Source organism: Mirounga leonina, unplaced genomic scaffold (genome assembly GCF_011800145.1).
Source record: "Mirounga leonina isolate KUSES-001 unplaced genomic scaffold, KU_Mleo_1.0 Mir_173, whole genome shotgun sequence".
Classification (NCBI taxonomy): domain Eukaryota; kingdom Metazoa; phylum Chordata; class Mammalia; order Carnivora; family Phocidae; genus Mirounga; species Mirounga leonina.
In genome coordinates this window covers 25,046,500-25,072,097 of record NW_023270447.1, presented here as the reverse complement: position 1 = coordinate 25,072,097, position 25,598 = coordinate 25,046,500, and the positions used below count along the sequence as shown (strand labels likewise).

General features: G+C 33.9%; 1 protein-coding gene across 2 annotated transcripts in view; it reads right to left on the bottom strand.

Annotated features, from left to right (window-relative positions):
• Window positions 1-9,412: 9,412 nt before the first annotated feature.
• TTLL7 (tubulin tyrosine ligase like 7) overlaps window positions 9,413-25,598 on the bottom strand; it is a 144,660-nt gene continuing 128,474 nt past the window's right edge. The window contains exons 21-22 of one of the 2 annotated variants that reach the window (XM_035018164.1): window positions 25,165-25,338; window positions 9,413-14,169 (exon numbers count right to left, since the gene is read on the bottom strand). In XM_035018164.1, the coding sequence (XP_034874055.1) occupies window positions 14,049-14,169; window positions 25,165-25,338 (295 nt within the window). In that variant the 3' untranslated portion in view covers window positions 9,413-14,048. The remainder of the gene's footprint in view (window positions 14,170-25,164; window positions 25,339-25,598) is intronic. The other variant, XM_035018163.1, reaches the window with a different exon arrangement.

The following is a 25,598-nucleotide window of genomic DNA, read 5'->3' as shown; positions in this document are numbered from 1 at the left end:
ATATGAAAATTAAAAACCCACCACTCATACGTTTAAAACTCTTGCAGTTTTACTTAACTTCATTATACCAGTTGGAGAAAATAGATCCTGTTGAAAACCATTTCTGACAGTAAAAACAATGCCAATATTCAGAAACTCATACACATGGAAAAGTGAAATCATAAAGAAGAAACACACTGTGCATAAAAAACACCTGAAAATAAAACTATGATCTTTACAGAATGCATCATCAACTGCCATTTTCCTAACTAATCACTGCACCTTGTCCACCAAGTTCAGAGGCAGGTTAAGTAATAGGTCCCTAAATAAAGCATGGGGACGATGCCACTCACAGTATAAAATGACCATGGAAATGTATTTCTGTAAAGTGTGCTTATGTTGCTCTCTCTTGGCGAAAAAGTGGTACTGTTCAAATTGATTGCTACTGGGTTTTTTTAAACTTTTTTTTAAGGTCTTCTTATTAAGAGAAACAGTCTGTTTTGATACAGCATTTTCAGTGCCATTTGCACAAATTAAGGTGCTAATTGCCAACCTTAGAACAGCTAGAACTACTTTAAATAATTCTAAGTTTCTAAATTGACATGAATTAAAAGCCAGTTAGAGCACACACTCAAACATTTTCATTTATGGACCCCCAGGAAATTTCATTCTGTAATAAGCAAAGTAGCAAAAAGAATGAATAGGAGGGTACTAACTATGTGAGAAATGCTATGTGAGCATGGAAACCTGATTCACTGGAAGAAGGTAAAAATAATTGCAGTCTTTTGAGTGCTCTACTGATTTAACACGTTTGCAATAACAAACCACAATCCATTTGAAAAGAAAATTTCGTGGACAGACAGACACAAGCAGTGGCAGAAGGTTCAAATGTTTAAAAAAAACACAACACTTGGGTGATGACCAATTTTAGAATCAGAACCAGTGGTTTACTGGAGCCAACTGGTATCACCTGGCGAGAGCTGACCGTGCTCGTAACTTCCTAGTTGCATGGTTAGTGACACAGTGTTGATAGTTGAGATCTGTCATGGCGGGAGTGTTTACATGACAGAAATTGGCAAACGCTAATATAAATTAGAGTTTTGTTTGAGTGTGTGTGTTTGTGAGAGAGTGTGTGTATGTGTGTGTGTTTGGGGGGGAGGGGTCCTCACAGTTAAACATTTACCAGCATACCACTAGAAATGCCAAAATGTGAAAGAGCATGCCAAAAAAACCTTTGCCTTTGATCAATGACAATTGATATCAAATTAGCAAATTTTCCTAATTGCAATGAATGTGAATACTGGATAAAGGACCTCTCAGAAGTCATTACATGTTAACCAATGTATAAGTGAAGATACTACCAAATTTAGTGTAGTATCTTGAAACAAAAGGCATCTTTCCCCCTCTTTAATCCACTTAGAAATCCAATGATATATAGCACTTTGTCAGAATAGAAACTATTTACAATGACTATTTCATCATATCCTTTCCTCCAAATCAAGAGTCTTTTCAGAGAAGCACTCCAATCATAGTTTTAAACAGATCTCTACAACGGTCAAACAGAGCTGGGTAACCTTTGGGAAGTTTTTAACTTATCAAAATGCCACACTCAACCGAAGTGAGAGAGTGTTTTGTATGCTTTTGTATTTTTAATACGAGACTGAATAAAGTGGGTGTTCAGTGGCATGAATGAAGGCATAAAAGATGCAAGCCAAAGTTTGTTTGACAAAGACTTGAAAATGATGTTCCACAAGCCAAGCCCTTTGGGTGCTCCCTGGGTTACACTCCCTTTGGGAAGCAAGACTCAGACTTTTCAGTCTTCCTTTCCCTTGGAAGGCTTACTTGTACATTTAGAGAAATAAACTCAAGAAACCACTGTTAGTCTGTTTAAAGCTTAGAGCAGGGCATCAGGAAAACAGAACTTCTAAAGTATCAGAGTCTTCTGCAGCTCACGTACGTCAAAGGCACTGAAGTGAGCTCCTCACACGGCCTAGCAGCCTGCATCTGTATGATGTCCAGCTCACTGTGTGGGGAGGATGATCAAGGGAAGGTTTTGATTGATTATTATGCCAGTTCTGTCTGCCCCCTGGACCCACTTGAAGATGTTATACCTCAAGGTTATTATTTTATTGAAAAGAATATAATATTAATTAATGATTACATATAAATAATGGAAAGAGACTAATCGAGCGACAGTTCAGTTAAATGGCTCCAACAATGTCACTAACAGTGACAGCACAGCTGAGCAATTGATAAACAGTACCAGACATCGAGGGCAAAAGTAGTGCCATTTAAATTAATCTTTCCATGTATTTCTTCATGATGAAAACCAATAACAAAAGCGTATTTTAGATGAAAAGATGTTAGAGAAGATACAATCGTTAAAGCAGCAAGACTTGTCTCTTTATCATTAAAACCTCGGAATGGAAATAGATCTAGTGATGTAAGATTGTTTCTAATATTATTGACAGAAGGACAAGAAGATCATCATATCAGTAACATAGAAAGAAAGAGCTATCACACTGCAAAGAACAATCAATGGGAGCGCAATTTTCAATGTTACAAGTCATTAAATTGAAGATATATGAGAATCAGTTTTAAATACATCATCGAGATCTATTATGAAACCATGCAATATAAAGATAACTTTTTAAAAACTGCACCAAATCAGTAAGGTATTTATTTAATAAAATAAAAACCTGACTTCTGGTACAGTTATTTTGAAGGTGGTTTATCATAAAAAAATGACAAAAAGACTTCATCTCATTGATGTCTTCAGAAATGCACAAATCAATCTTCATAACCACCCTATGGCTACTATCACTATTATCCCCATTTTACAGATAAGGAAAATGAGAAACAGGGTATGAAGGAACTTACTCAAGAGCAGACTGGTAGGAAGCAATGGGGCTGAGATTCAAATCTCAGATTCAAATCTCAGATTCACTTCATCTCCTGAATCCTTTCTCTTAGCTAGTATACTACATACCTCTCATCATTTGGATTAAAGATAGAACTGTAAAAAGTCCAGGAGTCCTTTCTGAAGATAATCATTTTTTACACTAAGTAAATTTTTTTCACAACAATGAAAACATGTTTAGACAATTCCTTGATTGCTCTTCTTCATTCCTCATACAAAATAGGTCAAAAAGTCTTAAGGATTATTCCTCAGAAATGCCTCTTAAATCTGGATTATGACCATCCCACCAGTTCAGGCCCTTGTCCTAACCTGCCTGCACTCCAGTCACAGTGTCCTACTTCCCTGCCCCCAACGCCTGTCTTCCTCCCTCTCCACAAGACCAATATAGGCAACACCATAACATGCAGACCCCAACTCCTCATTACTTGATATTAAAAAAAAAAAAAAGATCATTGATTCCACTGTGTAAAGGGTAAAATCCAAACTGTTAAGAGTGTTATCTAAGGATTTGGTGATTTGGCCCCAATCTACCTCTCTCCTTCCATCAACACCCCAACCCATGTTTTGGCATGCTGAGTTTCTCTGTTCCCTGAGTGAGTCAGGCCCTCTCACCTCTGACACCCCCTGAGTCTGGCACCCCCCCTTTTTAATCCCATATGTTGAAATCCTGCTCATATATTAAGACCTAGCTGAAATGCTCTCTTGTGACACTGGCCCCAGGCCTCCCATACAGCATACTCATAATTTCTGCTCTACTCCCACAGACCCTTCATATCTCCATTGCATTAGGATTATCTAGTAATGAGTGATTATGTATCTACCCACCCAGAATGTGAGCTCTTCATATCCCAGAGCTCAGTTCAGCAGTGTTTGGCAGGTAGGAGGCCTATTGTTGTTCGTGGTACTAACACTCATCATGCCCTGTTGAACAAAACCAGGAGTAGTCAATAAATATCTTTCATTTATTATGATTTTTCTCCACACCTTTTTGTTTCAGAAGAGGCTTGTGTATGGTAATTGTATAATATTTATACCTACCATTTCCTAAGAATATGACTATTCTTTACAGATTGTTGAATTCACCCTTCAATTCAGTGTTTACTCAGAGATCCAATGGTTAGAGGAACTTATTGGGAACTGAACAACTACATTGTCCCCTTGTCCAAAACTGACATGCTATAAGAGGAAGAACAAGGTGGAGAGCAAGGCTAGAAAATGTGAGATGGGAGAACCTGGAGCTTGGTCCAGAATACCAGATTGGCTTTAGGAGCCCTTAATCCTAAAATACATTAACAGAATTGTGTTTCTCTGGAGACAGTAGAGAAAGTTATGTGGAAATAAAAATAACAACAACAAATATTTATTGGGAGGCTGTGCCAGGCTCACAACTCTACATGGAATATCCCAATTAATTCCCTTCAACACTATGAAGAAACCCCTACTCAACCATGAAGAAACTGAGGCCCAGAGTCATTGAAACCCAGGTCATCTGGCATCAGAGGTCACTCTTTTCATTAGCATCTTACTTCATTGGGAATAACAAAATCTAGGGGGTTTGGTTTTTGTTTTGTCTAAAATTCTTGGCTGTGTAAATAACTTACTTTGTGATTTTGAGAGTGAAATTACTGGGTCCACAAAAGGTTTTTATTGAATGAATGAAGATGATTACCATCTGGTAACAAGTTTCCTTAGTCCCATTCTTTTTTTTTTTTTTTTTTTAAAGATTTTATTTATTTTTCAACAGAGAGAGAGAGACAGCGAGAGAGGGAACACAAGCAGGGGGAGTGGGAGAGGGAGAAGCAGGCTTCCCGCCGAGCAGGGAGCCCGATGTGGGACTCGATCCCAGGACCCTGGGATCATGACCTGAGCCGAAGGCAGACGCTTAACGACTGAGCCACCCAGGCGCCCTCCTTAGTCCCATTCTTGCAGAACCTGAAGCCCAGTGGTACCCCACCAGATTTAGAATCACAAAGTAGAGTCTTTGGATCATCGGTGAGACATTTTTTATATACAATGAGGAAATTACAATACTTTGCTACAGAAACTAGTGCTTCCTATTTTCCTCACAACAAAACTGTCCTGTAGACAAAGTTGCCTTTATTTTTAGGAAATGAAGACTCCCCTACCCATGTAGTTCACACCAGAACCAGGGTTGGAATTCATCATCTGCCTCCTTTTCCACTGTATTTTCTATTACATAAGAGATAATAATAATAAAGTAGATTAAAAATAATAAATTAAGGAAAATAATAGAAACTCCAGTCTTTGTGAGGAGCTTCATTTCATTTCCCCAAAGTCTTGGGATTACTTGGCAAGGTGTTATGATGCTATGGAGTCTTGTAGAAATCTGTAATCCCCATTTAATAATTAATTACCTAGGTCAGATCTGGAAACTACTGTGGAAATTTCTAGCATGTACAGGGAGAAGTGAGATCAATATTAGAATATTTCAGGTCTAGAAGTGGGCTTCTCATGGTTTTCCAGGACATATGATCTCAAGAGATTCTGAGCAGCCACAGGACTTTAGAGAAGTTGTAACCATTTACCTGCTGCCCAAATAAATAGGACACTAGGACTGTGAGCCAAATAGGTAAAAAAATATATATATATATATATATATATAAAAATCCAAAAGCGTAAATAATAATGCAGAACTGGGATCTGTCTTTACTCTTTCCATACACTTATAAGAACTCAGTGTTTTAGTTAAAACAACCAAAATGGGCAATGATTATACTTCTTAAAATGAGAGCAATATGGCAATGCTTCTTCACATGGGAAAAGTGGAACTGAATGAGATGAAATGGAGAAACTTAGAAATGGTCAGAAGAAATGAATTCAAAAGCAAATTATAAGTAATCTTTGGCTGAGAAACCTAAGCTAATTTCTGAGGAATCTATTTATTTGTTATTTGTACTAAATGTTTTATGACAAGTCTATTGCTTCAGTTTGGGAAGAATCAAAAACATAGTGGAATTACCTAACGTTGCTTATTTTAAAAATCCCTTCAGTTTCTTCCCCAAATTTGAGTTTTCCTTTGTACTTTTCACATTATGATGTAGAACATTTACTGAATAAATACTAATTTGAGCTAAAATGATATTAGGTTTTGATGATCTACCTATTTTTAGCCTAAGGACTAAGTGATTTTCTGAATTCACAATTTCATCATTTTAATGACAATGAAGTAATATGCTTGAATGGTTGTATTAAGGTTTACATACTCTAGATTTTTCATGTACACTATGTCATATATTTTTCCCTAAGTCAGATATATTACAAACATGCAGATATATTTTTACTGCTAACAGAATACTGCAGGCTTCCCATCAACATCTGTCGTTTCCTGACTTGTTAATTTTAGCCATTCTGACTGGTGTGAATGAGATCTTGCCATTTGCAACGACGTGGATGGAACTGGAGGGTATTATGTTGAGTGAAATAAGTCAAACAGAGAAAGACATGTATCATATGATCTCACTGATATGAGGAATTCTTAATTGCAGGAAACAAACTGAGGGTTGTTGGAGTGGTGGGGGTGGGAGGGATGGGTGGCTGGGTGATAGACACTGAGGAGGGTATGTGCTCTGGTAAGCGCTGTGAATTGTGCAAGACTGTTGAACCTCAGATCTATACCTCTGAAACAAATAATGCAATATATGTTAAGAAAAAAAAAAGGAAGATAGCAGGAGGGGAAGAATGAAGCGGGGGAAATCGGAGGGGTAGACGAACCATGAGAGATGATGGACTCTGAAAAGCAAACTGAGGGTTCTAGAGGGGAGGGGGGTGGGAGGATGGGTTAGCCTGGTGGTGGGTATTGAGGAGGGCACGTTCTGCATGGAGTACTGGGTGTTATGCACAAACAATGAATCATGGAACACTACATCTAAAACTAATGATGTAATGTATAGGGATTAACATAAGAATAAAAAAAAGAGAATACTGCAGGCTTAAAAATGAATTTTATTATGTTCCTTGACCTTGTTAAAGTTATTTATTATAACCCTAGCAGTAGCCTATCTATAATAGAACATAACTTGGCTAAATTTATATAGCTGTGAATTATCTTTGCAAGTTTTTGTCACAACAGTGTCAACTTAGTACTTAAAGGGTTTATGTCTGCTTACACCTGTTCTTAGGACAAGATTTGGAATTTGCTTTTTCTTACTGTATGTTTTTATTACTGTATCAAATATTGAAGTCTGGCTTGTTATAAAGGTATAAAGATGGTGTCACTTCTGTACAATAATCAAGACACTACTTTCTAAGTCAAAATTTCAACATTTTTTTTTAAAGATTTTATTTACTTGACAGAGAGAGACACAGAGAGAGAGGGAACACAAGCAGGGGGAGTGGGAGAGGGAGAAGCAGGCTTCCCGCTGAGCAGAGAGCCCGATGTGGGGCTCGATCCCAGGATCCTGGGATCCTGACCTGAGCCGAAGGCAGACGCTTAACGACTGAGCCACCCAGGTGCCCAAAATTTCAACATTTTTGATAACTATATAGAATAGTTCAGTTTAGGCCATTAGAGTACCATTCAGTATATAACTCTGTAGATATACTGAATAGTCATATATGTACTACATTTTTAAGAGGGAGATTAATTGGACAATATTTCACATGGGACAAAACAGGACTGAGTGAGATGAAACTTCTTAAAACTTCCAAAGTGCCTAACATATTGCTTATGGAAAACCTAGACATGAGAAAAAAATTGTTTTGATAAATTTTGTCTCTCATAAATAATACAACAAACTTTTAACACATTCTAGCTCTGAAGGAAATTTGTTGTAAACCAACAGGACTTTTCGTTTGTATAAGAAGATATTTTCCAATGGTGCTTCTAGATATACTATGTGTTATACAAAGCTTTTATCCGCTGATGGGTGACAATAGATTCTCATTAAAGACAAACTTTATCATTAATATCTTTTCGTAAGAGCTTGGACCTCATTCTGACCACATTCTAAAGCATTTTACACCACTTTGCATATCACCATTATGTTGCAAATATCTAATATAACTCATTTTTACCATTAAGGCAATTTATCTAGGATTATTATTCCTGGGTCAAACCAGCCTTCTTGAAACTCTGGTTCAAATATTCCTCTAGAAATGGCCAAATTCTCAACTGACAAGTGCAAGTAAATTCCTGCACTATATTTGTCACTATTCATAATTATACCACCAATGCATATTTGATAAATGATTAAATAAATACCTTGATTACTTTATTAATAAATGAATTGGTTTAGTGTGTTGTTTTCCAAAGTTTGGTCAACAGAAGACTAGTCCTGGGAGATGCATTTCAATTAAAGGTACCATAGTGAAATTTGTTTAGAAACTAATGTACGTTCTAGTCTCTTGCTGAAGACTCTCTCCAGATCTTAAGATACTAAAGACTAAGAGAGGTCCTGAAAGAAGAGAAACACATTCCAATTTTTACACCTACTGTTTTACAAATCTACCTGATCATGGGGCTAAGCATTGTTGTCACCATGTCCTATACATACATGAACAATCATTAAGAGATAACTCTTTCCAAATTAATTTAAAGATCTATTATCTTCCTCTCTGCAAAAAAGCTATGTGTTAGTTTTGATTTAAGGCACTATATGAAGTTTTCTACACTTGAAATTCTTTCAGGATGATTTATTTTATAATGTAAAAAGATTTCCAGTCATTTAATTGAATGAAATATATACATATGTAAATCTATCTCTCTATCTATCTATATATCTTATAAATTATTTTATAAAATAGGGACATACCAAACTACTCACATTGGCCTCATCCTTATCTGTCACTGAAAAAAAAAAAAACTCAAAAAGTTAACTTGTAAAGCATTCATAGAATATTTTAACCTTATAAAAATAATGACAAATTTTAAAAAATATATTTTTAAAAGTCAATATTTATACCAAGTGGTTGTCAATTCCAAAAACTAAGTCACACATGGCATTAATGTTACTACCGCATAACAAGATTTTTAACCAAAGTACTTCCTTTCTTTAAAGGAAGAATATTCTCACTTCTTTCTATATAAACATCTTAAAGAACAACGGTATGAACAGCAATGAAACTAAGATATGCTTCTTATTGAGGCTCAGTATGATGTTTTAACGATGATAAAACTATAAATTCCTATGAAAAATAAAAGTCATAACTAAGATGCTGACATAATTCTATTCAGACTAGTAATACTGTTGTTATAATCAATGATACTAGAGAGATATAAAAGTGTCATTTCTAAATTTTAAAAGGGTCTGCCTTTCAGCTAACTAGGAGAAAAATTGACACCAATTTTGTTTACTCGTCCTGACTTTAATAGCAGTAAAAATTATCCCCATAATGCTATTGCTGTCTGTACAGCAGAAGAAAATTACTGTGAAAACATTTCATCACCTGGAAGCTTAATTAGAACCAGTCTCCTGTACTACTAAAAAGTGTGTGTGTGTGTATGTCTGTGTGTGTGTATGTGTAAGACAGAAATAACCATTTGATGACATGTTGTTGCTTTCTTATGTTAAACATTTTTTATTATAGTAATTGAAATAACTTCACCATACAGATATCACATGCTGAAGCATGACAATGCAATATTAATTGCACATTGTGTTGACATTTCAAGCATATTTTCTGTAACAACATTTGCATTCATATACAGGTAGTAAACCACATGGGGATAATTTGAGTCATGATTCATGGTAGCAAATGTATTGCTTTCAAGCTAATCTTGAAACCCAGAATCTTCAACAAATCTACTAATAGTCGATATTGTAGCATGTACAGTGGTAATTATACGAACCAACCAGCTCAGGACCAAGAACTGCCATTGTTAACCTTTGAAAGAAAAATATCAGCATTATCTGATTACTTTTGCAAGTCTTCTTACCCACTTAAAAAATATTAGTCTATTGAGCAATAACTGTACCAATAGTTTTCAAGTTAGTGGTAGGGATAAAATAAAAGTTTTATGTAGCCCTTCTTAGATAATACAGCCCAGTTAATGCAAAATATGTTATCTGAATAGTTTTTCTTCGATATACCATATACCCACTTATGACAAGGCAAAAAATCACGAAAAAGGGCCGCAATCTCAAAGACTGCAGTAAGTTTTAATATACCACTTTTGGGTTGCAAGACTGTTATTTGTAGCCATGTATCTTGGTTCAAATAGTCTAGACAATGTTTTTTTAGGCATAGAAACTTGGTTCTTAAAAGCCCCAGCAGACAAACTGAACTTGATCTAATAACACATTTTATCTAAGTTTTATTGGTTCTGAGGTAAAAATATACCACCATAAAATGCAAGGAAAGCCAATATCTAAAAGGCAGGATTGATCCTTTCTGGACTTTGCCCATCAAAGGTCAAAACTTCAAAGGTTAAAGTGAAGAAGAAGAGGAGGAGGTGAAGGAAGGAAAAAAGGAAGAGAGAAAAAGCTGTGTAAGGAATAAAATTTTGATCATGCATATATTTCCAAATTTTTTATTTATTTGTAAATAATATTAACCCAAAATATTTAGATAACTAATTCAGAACTTGAAAACATAAATTTCTCAATTTAAAGAGAAAAGCCAATTTTCAAAAATCATTAGATCACAGCAACACAACTAACTGAAGTTACACTTTTTATTGCTTAACCCTTAGAACCAGGTAAACCAAGACTCAAAATGTAAATTAGCATTATAGAACAGAAAAGGAAGGAATTTTCTGTCACTCATCTAGGGGTATTTGATATTATTTTTTAAAGAGAACACATTTAAGAATGAATCAGTGCTTTGCAAAAACCTAGAAATAATAGAGCTTATGCAACTATCAATTTTTTGGTACATTTGAAAAGGTCAAATATGTGTATATTCAGATTTAAAAAGAATTTTTATGTGGAATGGCTTTGACATGCTAAAGATGAAAGCATTTGGATGAATTTATATTAAAATGTGAAATTTCAAGTTAGATAACAAAATTCTATAATCATATGCTTTCCAAATTAAAAAGAGGATTAGAATGAAGTCCTTAATGTCTAGAAGCCTCTATCATCTAGTTGCTTGTAAATATTACATGAAAAGAAAGTTGTGTTTTTTTGTTTGTCTGAGTTTGGTTCATTTTAGTTTTAGGGAGGAGGAATTAGTAGGCAATTTTTGTGTATTTAGACCTAAGTTAGACATATGAAAAAATCTGTATAAATCTTTGGGTCTGGCAGAGGTTATTTCCATATTTGATCCTGTTATAACTTCGTTTTTATACATGCAAGGTAAGTGAAATGCTAGTAAAATAAAATTTGTTGCTAGTAAAAATAAACATAATATGAATCACAATAGTTCCTTCAACAGATTACATAAAGCAAATGGTAACTAATTACAATGCTGGATAATTAAAGTGAAAACAAATCTGCCATCTCATACCATGTTCATAGATGAGATTTAAAATAAAGGTTGCTTTTTATATAATTCTGGAAATGATTGCAATCATATACAGTTCTGGAAAGCATTCTAATCTTAGATTTACAGAATGAGTAGGGATATGTTTTTTTATAACAGAATGAAAATACATTTTCATCTTAAGTAAACCAAATTCCCTATTAAAAACTCCTGGTAATATTGAATAACTTCTGAAGTTTTTCAAATAAAGTTACTTTCTCTCCTAGAAGAGAGAATCAGACCCGTACTATCACTTATATTGATATGTTTCCACTTTATGAATAAAAAATTTATAATAAAAACTAAGGAATATTTTATACCTCTAAAACATTTCTATGGCCTCTAGAGACTTTCGTGGTTTACTACTGAATCTTCTCTTCGTAGTTTCTCATTATGGAATAAGCACTTATAGCAACCATAATCCACAGCATACCAGGTAGTATATATAAACAATGAGCACATGGCTTTTATTCACAATTTTATCACATCAAACTAGATCAGTATAAATATGCAAATGTAAGCAAGAAAATTCTAGTGCTCAAAAAAAGCCAGATCTAAGTAGCTAGATAAATTAAATTTGTTCATTAATTAGTTAGGTAGTTTCACACATTTTAACTTATTTTTCAAAGGTTCTTAAATTGTGTGTGTGTGTGTGTGTATGTGTTTTCTAGGGGGAGAGGGTTCATCCCCATGTTGAACATTCTTCTTATTTGTTTTAAATAAAAATTTCACTCTTCTATCACTAAAGACAGAAGTCCCAAAGCACCCACTCTAGCATACTAACCATTTTGATTTAAATTAATGCAAGTGAGTGGCCAACAAACTGGATAGATATCATATACCAGACACTTGAAATTATGTCTCATTCATGGACAACTCATGAATTTAAAAGAAAAATTATTAAAAATACTTCACGAAAAGACCTACTTGTTTATACTCTTACAATGATTTTACAATATCCCAATTTTTGCATTATTTATTCTAAGAAATCTGTAATATATTTAAGAATTCACAAAATGGAGTCACAAACATTCAGAGTTACACTGTAATTTCTTTTATCCTGACCTTATCCTCTTTTTCCCCAAAGACAATAACAAATTCTTCTTTGGGATGCATTTAACAAGGAAAAGTATCTATTGGAATATAGATGTTAGGTAGTCATAAAGAATCAAGTAGTGATGATTTAAGGAAAATCCTATCTTAGCCTATCACAGCCTCAGAATATGGCTTTAAAAGCAAAATATATCTAACTTAGTCAACTTTAGGTTGCCAATTAATCCTTTTTGCAAATTAAACTAGGACAGTTTGCTTCTCTCAGTTCTCCTGCTTTGGGGCCATTTCTTGATTTACTGGAAGTAGTTTCTAGGACAGTAAAAGGTAAACATTCCTAAATTTTGCCAATAATTAGCATCTGTGAAAAAATAAGACTGTCGGGAGAAGTTTAAAGGAACTTCTAAAAGATGAATATTGTAATTTCTAAGGATTTCCACGTCAGTGATAGTGCTGTTTATATTTTTATGGAAAACTGAAAGCTCACTCATTGTTTTTGAAACTATAAGCAAGAAAAGGAAGTAAATTGCTATGAAATGTATGCATAATAACTTCAGACACAAAGAAAACTTCATCCTCTATTTTGATTTTAGAAAATTCTCAAGGGTACATACATGACTAATAATATCTAGTAATCAGAATCTTCTATTTGCAATAATTAGATTATTTTCTATGCTGCAATGTGAAACTATATTAGATTTTACAATGTAAGTTGGTCTCAACATTAAGAGACTTCTAAAATAAGTATGACACATTATCCTATAACACCAAAATGAGTTTGAAATGTCAACTCTTCTACTTCTGGAGAACGGAAGAAATTGTATTTGACCATACGTACCCACTGGAGATATACTTTCCAAATAAAAGTGAATGGTATGAGATACAAAAATCAGATGGAAAGATTTTGTTATTAACATCATTTTCTGTTTCTTTATGTGACTTCCAATGAAAAGTAGAAAATAAAATCTAGTGTACGTTTTTTTACTTGTAACCCACTGGATTGTCTTCCATTTTGGATCACTATATGATCTTACTAAAGCCTTACTGAAAATGTACATTATCACAAGTAGCTAAATTTCCACATAGAGGAATAAAAATACTGGGAAAATCAGGTTGAGATTTTTATAGTATTCTGAAGTGTGCTACAGTAATGATAAACCCGTTTTATATTTAATCCTATCATCAAGCAACACCAGGCTTCTAGCTTTGTTTTTCATTTTAAATGGCTACTATATATAAGAGAATTAATAAGGTATTATACTATTAATGCTTTTTCAAGTCAAAAGAAGTATTATCTAGAAAATAATTTAACACTGAAATGGGATATTCAAGATCAATTTTGTTTTATATACTCTGCAGCAAAAATAACATTTCTAGTAGGAAGGAATTAATTATAAACCTAGCAAATTCTAGACATTCACATCTTTGTGTAAACAATTTAATGGTTTATTACATTTCCAGAAAGGTTAAGTCTTATATCCAGTTTTCTGCTAATTCTTCTTTCATATATTATAATAAATATATATGTGTTATTTGAGTGCACGTGTATATATTTTCACACATATATGTCATATATACATAAAACAGCACTTAATGGTCACTTTCTTTGCATGTTTAAATTGGAGGGAAAAAAATGAATTGCTATTATGCATAATCCATGGCAATCTTCCTTTCTGTTTCACAAATGGCCATATCGGGATGTAAACAAAACATTGGAGCGAGTCATTCCAGGTGAACTGTATTTCAAGATGTAGTTTGGTGTTCTCATGAAGAATTGTGTACTTCCTGGTAATAAATACCTACAAATGACAGTTAAAAAATTATACTTTACAAACAAGTTAATATTAACATCTCTCACTAAAGTGTTCTGTGGTTAATAATTTATGTATGCTATATGAGAAACAATACTATAACAACAATGCATTCTACATTAAAAAAAAAAAATGTTCTCTCCCAGACTGAGGTGGGAAGGTGGAAGATGGTCATAAAAGCCTCACCTAAAGAGCAGAATATAGATGCAACATATGATCTTAGTATCCCAAGACATCCCATAAAGAGCCATTATACTCACATGCTAGGAAACTATTTCCATGGCTCATGTTAATTTGAAATTCATCATTAATCTCTATAAATAATATGTGAAACCAGTTAAATATTTCTTAAAAACATGTGATATGAGAATTTGGCTAGCCACATTACCAATAATTGTTTCAAGGATGTTGGAACCATTAATTATAATTTAATAATATTTCATCAATGTATTATGACTATAGGTAATCTAAGAGAAAAAGTTAAAGACTAAAATTCATAATTTTAAAATTTATCTTCCTAGACCACATGGTTCTTATGATAACAACACCAAAAACAATCATGATTACAGGTTACATGCAACCTTACAGCCAAATGTATTTCAGAATACATGAATTTCCCAGATTTTAGAATGATAGAGTGTATATACTATATATAATATAACATCTCCACTGGGGCCTTGGTGCAGCATCCTGAAATCAAACCATTAATCTTTCTGTTTGAGCGAAACATATGAATACTCACAATAAACAGGATGAAAACAACAAATAACTTCATGTCAATTCAGGTCAGGTCAGATTTGCCAATAAAAAGTTACTCTTCCTTTCTTTTTAGTTTTCAGAGATTTGAGAATAAGTAATTATAAATAAGAATGTGCACCTGTATAATTTGTTTCTCTCTGGAAAAACTTTGGTTAGCGTTAGGCCACTCCAATCTATATATCTAGAGAAAAATGGAAATCCACAAGGAAATCCACATGAGCGAAAGCACATAAACATTATTATTAAAAGTATAAATCTTGGTAATGACAAGGACATGCTATAAAATCAGGACAAAGACATCTATGAGGAATTTCCAAAACCAGGGGTAGCAATAGAAGGAGATTTGAAATTTTTGAAAAAATAAACAATGGTAGAGCATCAACTCATTTATTTTTTTCACTTTACATGAGAATCTTCCAGCAACAGTGTCATCTTTCCATAGATACGCAATGAAACTGAGGGCCAAGAGTACCATCAGCTACCTATTCTACATTAAATAATGTTGATACCACTATACTTCCATGCCAATGGAAAGTTACATTTATAGTTGTGTTATATGAATTTTGTAGAAGAATATGAATTCATTATGATCAAGCTACATACGACATTCAGATTAAAATGGAAGAATTCTCCATAACATCCATAAACATCATTTTATCATGAATTATCTAATAATATCTTCTAAATCTATTACCTAGTATCACAAACTATAAATAATTGCTCAAATCACTAAGTTAATAGAGCAGTAAAATAATACACAACAAACCAAATCGAATCAAAATTGCACAATGGGTGATGAATAATGAAACAACCGATTTCTCACATCACAGATTATATGAATTATTTTCTTAATATCACTTGGGTAATTTATATGGATTAATTATTATGTCAAGAGCTAGTGGAGTCATGATGATTAATCTGCTATCTTCTGTCATGAAAAGGCTCCCTTCCTACCTAAGGCAAAGGTACAAAAGAAAATAAGGTGTTTGATCAAAATCCACTACTTTTTATTAGTTGAGAGTTATTCTACCTTCTATTGAAAATGCATTCTGATTATACAGATAATTATCAGAGTAAAGAATAACTTCTACCAACTTCCTTTTGAAGAATTTCCAAGCAACAGTTACTGCTGACATTATGTACGATAACATTCACCTATCCTTTTGAGTTAAAGATCTCCAGTCCACAGAGGAAAAATAAAAGCACAAAATCCAGGGTTACAGCTAACCTGTACTATTTTATTTAACACTATGTCATACTTAGTGTTTTCTGTGTGCTCAGCACTATTCTAATTGCTTTACAAATATTAACTCATTTACTTCTCATAACAATTCTATACAGTAGGTATTGTGTGTTTCATTTTATTGGTGAACACACTGAAGCATACAGGGGTCAAATGTCTTGCCCACAGTTACATAGCTAGTAAATGGCAGAGCTCGGACTCAAGCCCACGTGTGCCAACTCCAGCATCAGTGCTCCTGGCAGCTATACCTATATTGTCATTTCTCTGTATGAATCTCAGTTTTAAAACTAATGGATACAATGATTATACTCATTTTCTCAAAACTACAAAGTATACAGTAACCTAGAAAGTAGAAAAAGATTATACATCCACAAACCTAAACTTTTTAAAAGAAGCAGAAAAAGCTAAAATGAAACTTCTGTAAGAAAAAAAGTTCAGTATGAACTAAAAAAAGCATATGAAATTACATTGAAAGAAACACTTTGTTTCCCTAAAGCAAGTGCTGTGGGGTATTTTAAAGCATTACAGGGAAACACAATGGATTATTTGCCTTAATATCTCCATTAATATCTCTTGGGAGATCCCTTACTAGCTGAACATCAAAGATTATTTTTGAAATGTTCTTTGCAATGAAATTAAATAATACAATTTGATTGTTTTTAGCAAGAAGAATATCTCTGGGGGGCGCCTGGGGTGGCTCAGTCGTTAAGCGTCTGCCTTCGGCTCAGGTCATGGTCCCAGGGTCCTGGGACTGAGCCCCGCATCGGGCTCCTTGCTCGGTGGGAAGCCTGCTTCTCCCCCTCCCACTCCCCCTGCTTGTGTTCCCTCTCTTGCCGCTCTCTCTCTCTCTCTCTAATAAGTAAATAAATAAAATCTTAAAAAAAAAAAAGAAGAATATCTCTGGGAAGTACGTTTATAGACTATATATATATACACACATATATATACATATATGTGTGTGTGTGTGTGTGTATATATATATATATATAAAGAGTTTGCATTAAAGCACCAAAAAATGTGAAAAGTTTACAGCTTTACCTTTATTCTAGCTTACAAAAACAGCTAATCTGTAACTAATAGCTAATTGAGAAGTACCTCCGACCCCTATTTGCTTCACACATGTACCCTCACTCCTCATCACAGAGGCTAGGTGTACACAACCTCACATATCCATCACATAGACATAAAACATGCATTTGTCCAATTCCTACTTGATGTAGAATTGGTCTGTCATGTACCAACTTATTGCTGACCATGGAGGATCTCTAGAACATGAACATTTCAAGACCAGTAGGGAATTAGCCTTGAAAATGTAAGCTACACCCACCTTCTGAGATTTTCCTGGAGTAAGATGAGGACCCCTGATACCCCCAAAATAAACTCAGCTTCCTGGTTTGGGGAACAAAGGTAAATAAAGTTCATCATAATATTTATCCTGTGTTTTAAATTTTTTTCTACTGTGGTATAATATATATAGCATGAAACTTACTGGTTGTATCATTCAGTGCATTAAGTACATTCACTATGCTGTGTAAACATCACCACAATCTAGTTCAGAACTTTTTCATCCCAAACAGAAACTCCTTGCCCACTGAACACTAAATCCCCATCTCCTCCTCCCCATTCCCTGGTAAGCTCTGTTCTACTTTCTGTCTCTATGAATTTGTCTACTCTAGATACCTCATATATAGTGGAATCTTATACCGTATTTGTCCTTTTGTGTCTGGCTTATATAATTAGCCTGCTTTCAAGGTTCATCCATGTTGTAGCATGTGTCAGAATTTTATTCTTTTATACAGACTGAATACTGTTGCATTGTATGTCTGTATCACATTGCATTTATCCATTCATCTGTTGGTGGACACCTGAGTTGTTTCCACCTTTTGGCTATTGTGAATAATGTTGCTATAAACATTGTTGTACAAGCATCAGTTTGAGTCCTTGTTTTTAATTCTTTGGGGTATATACCCAGGAGTGAAATTGCTGGGTCATACGGCAATTCTATATTTAACTTTTTGAGGAACTAGCAAACTTTTCCATAGCAGCCACATCATTTCACATTCTGAGATAGTGAGTGCAATGCATGAGGATTCCAACTTCTCAATATTCTCACCGACACTTACTATTTTGCATCTGGGGGATAATGGCCATCCTAGTGGATGTGGATCATTCCATTGTTTTAATTGGGCTAGGGGTTGCGGGAAGCTCTAGTTTCAAGACCCACCTCTGCCATAGCTAGCAATGTGGATTTGGAGAAGTCATTTAACCTCTTCGGGCCTCAGTTTTCAGTTTTCCCATCTGTGAAAAGAGTCCAGTAGTTTCTTCCATGCCTAGCTCACAGAGTATAAAGCCAATGAAATAGTGCACAAGAGTGAAATATTATTTACATGTTATGAACATCAGCCTCACAAGGCAAGACCATCCTTGTTCTGAGAGATGTTTCAAGCTATCAGAGCCTGGGGCCATAATGGTACCATGTATTTAACTCAATTGTAAAGTATAGTACACATTTGAAAGAGCATAAAACATAAATGTCCAGCTTAATGAATATTATAAAGTGATTACTTGTATAACTGCTACCCAGGTTAAATAACTGAATATTCCTAGTACCCAGATCCCTGTATATTTCAGCACCCTCCCTTCTTCCCAATATCTTCCCCATTTTTTTATAGAGTGTTCATTTTTTTTCTTAGAAGTTTGTAGGAGTTCTTTTTTGACCTAAGAATCTTATATAGGTTATAAATGGGTTGCAAATGCCTTCTTCCATTCACTGACTTGCTTTTTCACCATCTTAACAGGATCTTCTATGGAATAGATATTCTTAACTTTAACATAGTAAAATTCATCTTTTCATTTATGATCTGCACTTTTTGACCCTATTTTTTATAATCTTTGCATACCTCAAAGTCATGAAAATATTCTCCTGCATTATCTTCTGTAATATTTAGTTTTGCTTTTCACATCTGTGTAGTTAAATCATTGGAGATGATTTTTGCATATGGTGTGGGTAAAATCAAGTTTCTTTATTTTTAATTATTATTTAGAAACCCAATTGTCTCAGCACCACTTTTTAAAACAAATTTCTTTTTCCCATTTGTCATAAATCAAATGTACCTCCTTTTCTCATAAATCAAGTCTCTCTATACACCTAGGTCTACTTAGGACTTTTCTGAATGGTTTCATTGGTCTGTCTGTCCTTTTGACAATATTACACTGTCTTAAATTACTTTAACTTATTCTAAGTCCTAGTACACTACAGTTAATAAACCCTACCATTTTATTTTTCTATTTCAAACGTGTCTTATCTATTCTTGGCCCTTTGTTTTTCTGTATAAATGTTAGAACAAGCTTTGGTCAGACTGTGCCTCCCCCCAAAAATTTGTTGAGATTTATACTATGATTACATTGCATTTAGAGATGTTTAGAACTATTTAAGAGCTGACACTTGATGATACTGACCCAATGATGTTACATTTTGCTACATAAAAGTCTTGCACATTTTTGTTACATTTATTACTAAGTATTAACTATTCTTTGATGCAATTGAAAATGATATCATACCTAAAATTTCATATTCTTGCTGTTTGCTGTTGATATAGGAAAAATATAATTGATTTTCTTATCTTGACATTGATTTCATTAAACTTCTTAAATTTACTTAATAATTTATCTGTAGATTTATTTAGATTTCTACAAACACCATCATATCCATCAGTAAAGAATTTCAGTTTAGTGCCTTTTTTTTCTTTTGCTTGCCTTATTGAACCAACTAGGACCACTACTACAATGTTAAAAACAAGTAGCAATAACATGCACTCTTGTCTTATTCCTCATCTCAGAAGGAAAGCCTTCAACATTTCATCATTAGGTATGTTTGTTATAGGCTTTGTGTAGTTATTCTTTATTAGACTAAGGAATTTCCCTTTTGTTTCTAGCTTGCTAAACATTTTTTAAAAACATGAACATATATATTCAGTATATATTTATCTGTATCTATTGAAATGATCTTTTATTCTATTAAAATCACATTGATCACTTTTTAATGTTATTTCACCCTTAAATTGATGCAATAAACAGAAGTTGGTCACAATACATTATCCAATTTAAAGTTCCTGGGTTTATTTTGCTGGTATTTTATTTAAGACTTTTGCATCTATGTTCAGGAGTAACAATGAACTTTCACTATCCTTTGACATATCTTGGTTAGGTTTTAGTATCAAAGGTATGGGAGCTTCATTAAACAAGGTGGAGAATGTCCCCTCCTTTTCTGTTCTCTGGATGGGTTTAATAGAATTGAATAGTGAAGACCTGTGAATTTGGAATTATCTTTGTGAGAGGGTTTTTAATTAGTGATTCAATTTCTTCAATAGTTAAGACTATTTAGTATTTTCTATATAGGACTTTCTAACAAGAAATTTTGTCATTTTTGGTAATATGTGTTTTTCCAGGAATTTGTTAACTTAATTAACAAATTTGTTAACTAAATTACCAAATTTATCAGCATGAAATTGTTCATATTTTCTTATAAAATTTTCAGTGTTTGTAGGATCTGTAGTGATGTCTCTATTTTGTTCTTTTTTTAAAATTTTATTTTATCATGTTATGTTAGTCACCATACAATACATCATTAGTTTTTGATGTGGTGATCCACGCTTCATTGTTTTCGTATAACACCCAGTGCTCCATGCAGTACGTGCCCTCCTTAATACCCATCACCAGGCTAACCCTATCTTTGTTCTTGATGTCAACTATTTCCTTTCATATTCTTGATCAGTCTCACCAGTTGTTTATCAGTTTTATTAGTCTTTTCAAAAACACATTTTTGGCCATGTTGATCTTCTTTATTCTGTTTGCTTCATTATATTATTAATTTCTACTGTCATTTTTATTTCCTTTCTCTATATTCTTTGGGTTTATTTTAATGTCATTTTGTCACTTTTCAAAATGGTTGCTGATGTCATTTAATTTTTGCTTTTCCTCTTGCCTAATATGTTCATGTAAGTCTACAAATATGTCTGCAATAATGATTTGTCTACATACTACAATTTTTTGTTTGTAATATTTGTGTTATCATCCAGTTCAAAATATTTTCTTATGTCCATTATGATTTCTTAGATTCATGAGGTAATTAAAAGTATATATTTTTTATCCTTCCAAAGTATGGATATTCCAATTATAATTTTTGCTTTTGTTTTCTAGCTTAGTGGCATGGGGTCAGGAAAAAAAACCTCTGTATGATTTAAGTCTTCTGAAATTGGTTGAAATATGTTTTATTATTATACTATATGATAGACTTTTGTAAAAGTTCCTGGTGTGCTTGGTATTTTATATTCCAAGATTATTGGATTCACTTCTATATATGATAGTTAGGTCTGTTAGTTATATTGTTAAAATGTTCTATATCTTTAACAAAATACATATATATATATGTATTTTGATATATATATGTATAACACATGTATATATGTATTATGATATACATATGTATAATACATATATATGTGTGTATATATGTATATATATATGTATCACAATACATACATATATATCAAAATCTCCATCTATGGCTGTAGATTTGCCTATTTTTCCTTGTAATTCTGTTAACTTTAGCCTTGCAAAACACTGGGAACACTGTTACTCCTAGGAATCCAGGATATTCACCAACATCCCCATCTTTGGCAGGCCTTGAACTCCTACTTTTTCCCTTAGGCCCATGAGTCTATCAGAAGTATTATTCAGTATAACAAGTTCTCACTAAGTACCTGATTAACACTCTGATGTCTTCAAACAAGGTTTTGATATTTTGTCTAGCTTTTTTAGTTGTCATTAAAGGGAGGATTTGTCCAAAACCCAGTGCTCTATTACCAAAGGCAGAAGTTTGAACTCAGTGGTTTTTAAAAATGTTTTTAACCATGAAACCCCTTGTGAAATGAGCTTATATGGAAGTTCAGTACATGAAATATAGAAACACAGAGATGTTGATGATACAAAGTATTTGGAGATCCCAAAGCTTCCCAAGTAAGTATAGTTAAAGTATTGAGCTGGTCCCAAGAACTCTAGTTTCATATATATATCATATATATATGTGGGTTTATTTATCAGTTTTACTTGCTTAGTTATGAGTCTACCTCTGAGAAATGGCTTTCCACTTGGTATGCCTATTAAGTTATTATTTTTCTAAGACTTCAAGATTCAAGGCTACTCTGTTCCATGGAATGGATGGCATGTACACCTTAAGGCCTCTTCAGAAAGATCATGCAGATCTTTGGTCAAGATAAATATGGTCCATAAACCTGACTGATGTTATCTCTATTTTCTTCTCTTTTAATTTTATAGATAAATTACCTAAATATATATCTCCTCATAAACTATTTAGGTATACCTCATATATTATTTATATTAGGCATATATATTAATTTATACTTTATTAGGTATACTTCATAAATGAAATTTATCTATTAATAAATAACAAATTAAGCGACTTCTACATGTAAAGTAAAAAGCTATAGGTTCCTAATTAATAAGGGAAAGAAAATATGGCCAGTTTTCATGTTTTTAAATTAATGTGACATTGACTTAGGTTTTAATAGCTAGATATTTATTTCTCTCTCCTCCTTGTGTTTCCAAGTAGAAGAATTTCCACCAAATTTCTGGCCTTTTACCAGAAGTGAGTTATCTGATTTCCAGGTTTAAAAGAAGGAACCAGGTATGCTTGGCTCAGTCCCTTTCTCTTGTTGGATCAGCCTATCTGCAGAAAGGATGCATTCTTACTAGCTCACTAGCCAACACTAACAGAACTAGACTTTATGGGGTAGTGTTAGTGGAAGATTTGGTTTGATCTAGCTCTGCCCATGATTGGATCAGTACATTTAATTCTAGAGTTCAATTTTAGAGAACTCACTTGGCTCAAATCTACACCATTGTCCCTCAATGTGGCTTTACTCAGTAATAAAGCTACATCCTGATGATCGTCTGTCTGATTCCTACATCTCTCTCTCAAATGGTTCTGAACTTGGGCAGGAATAAAGGGTGTGTTTTACTAACCCCTCTTTCCCCAGAATGCTTATAATCATCATACTGGGGTTATACTGAGCATTTATCCGAAGTCCAGAACTCAAGATTCCAGAGTAGGAATATCTCTTCTGACCACCAGAAAACGAAGAAAATAAAAAGGCCTGACACAATTGTAAGGTGTAACTTCTTCTCCAGAGTGACCTCAGTCTATTTGCCCACCTACAAAAGTTACAAGAGCCCTCAATAGAAAATGTGTTACAAAATCTATAATCGCAAGAGTAACATTGAAGAGTTTGAAACCATCCTTCCTAGACTGGAACTTAAGATTTTCCTGGTCATGCTCCCAGAGTATCACTCCTTAAAGTGAAACCACTTAATTTATATGCTGTAAGGTCTTAATGATGACCATCATTCTTTTAAATTATATGAAAATATTAATGAAAGTAATGTAAGTTTTGGGGCGCCTGGGTGGCTCAGTCATTAAGCGTCTGCCTTCGGCTCAGGTCATGATCCTGGGGTCCCAGGATCGAGTCCCACATCGGGCTCCTTGCTCCGCGGGGAGCCTGCTTCTCCCTCTCCCACTCCCCCTGCTTGTGTTCCCTCTCTCACTGCCTCTCTCTGTCAAATAAATAAATAAAATCTTTAAAAAAAAAAAAGTAACGTAAGTTTTATTTCAATAATTTGCTTCAGTCAAACCATTAAACTGTAGAATATTGCTTTGATATTTACATATTTCAAATATTAATGGCTAGCTTTACCTCTATCATTGTTGTGATCACTCAGCTTCTATTTGCAGGGGGAGAGTTAAAACATGTTAAAGGTACGACAATAATATAATGTCAGAATCCAAAACAAACAAAGATTAAAAATACATCTTTCGGGTGCCTGGCTCAGTCGTTAAGCGTCTGCCTCTGGCTCAGGTCATGGTCCCAGGGTCCTGGGATTGAGCCCCGCATCAGGCTCCCTGCTCAGTGGGAAGCCTGCTTCTCCCTCTCCCTCTCCCCCTGCTTGTGTTCCCTCTCTCGCTGTGTCTCTCTCTGTCAAATAAATAAATAAAATCTTTAAAAAAAAATACATCTTTCAACACTTTTTGTGAAATATACTCCAAGCCATTCTGCTGGTGCAGATCAGTTTTGTAAAAAGTTAGCTTTATTATATACTTCCTATGATCTCTTTAAGAAACAGATCAATGTCTAGGTGTTTCAAAAGACAGTCCCAGCTATGGTGGTTATTTTTCCTCATTGCCTATTCAGGGGTAGTTGAATACTATCATCATTTGACTATCACTTAGTTTTTCAAAGTCACGATTTATTCGCTTCTATTCAGAGTAGTACTGCAACTTATACATACTAAAAATAAAGTCACATGTTCATCTTTAATTCTATTGGGCACTATGATTGTACAGAGAAATGCTAAAATGTACTATTTTTTCAATCTGCATATTTTTGCAGCTTAAAAACAATATTCTTTTTCATGATTTGGAAAACCACCTATTTTAACTGGACAGTATTTATTAAAATTCAATTTTTAAATGGAACCTAACAAAATTCACCTCCCATAGATGCATGTCATGATGAAGGGAGTAAAGATTAAACTAAAGGCATCTTCTCAACTTATCAGGCTGAAGGATAAATTTGAAATCTCCCTATTGGTGAAAAAAGTCAAGTTTATGACCATTTTTGGATGCTTTTACTCAGCATTTGAAAGCAAAATTATATAAGCCAAATAATCTCATTTCCAAGTAGGTTATTTCTGTCACCTTCAGGTTTGTGGTTGCTGTCCTTGTTTGGTCCTTTAAAGGTAAAGATGGTGCAAATTAAAAGTCTTTTGTAGATAACAGCATGTATGAATTTTTGGTCTTTAGCTTTTTCTCTAACTATGTAAATAAAAAGAGACTTTCAATTTCAAACTGCACCGTGGCATTACTTTATATAAAACTCACAGGGTGTAGAAATGTAAACAAGTACCTGGAATTACCCCAATCAGTACCAATGCCTGAGAGTGATCCTCTTGAGTCAGTTGCATATTTGTAAACCACTAGCAGGCACTGTTTACAAAGTTCAACCAAGCGCTGGCAACACTGGAGCTGCAAAGGAGTCACCACCTCCGGGCTTTTACTGAAAATACTCTCCCAAGAGGATCTGTTGGCATGGAAACAGACATGACCTCATATGGCTGTTAAAAACGACAACCAGCTTTATCACTTACCTAGCAGCAAACCAGTAAGGAAAAGTAGAAATGGCCTCAGACATTTGAAGTGACTGCAGATGGTTGAAAGGTATAAAACAAATATATATTTGAAAATTCATCTTTATATTAAAAAACATAACACAGAATTCATATACTATTTGTCTTTAAAGACTTTACTGATGCCAACTGTAGGTAGCTATCAGGATGGTTT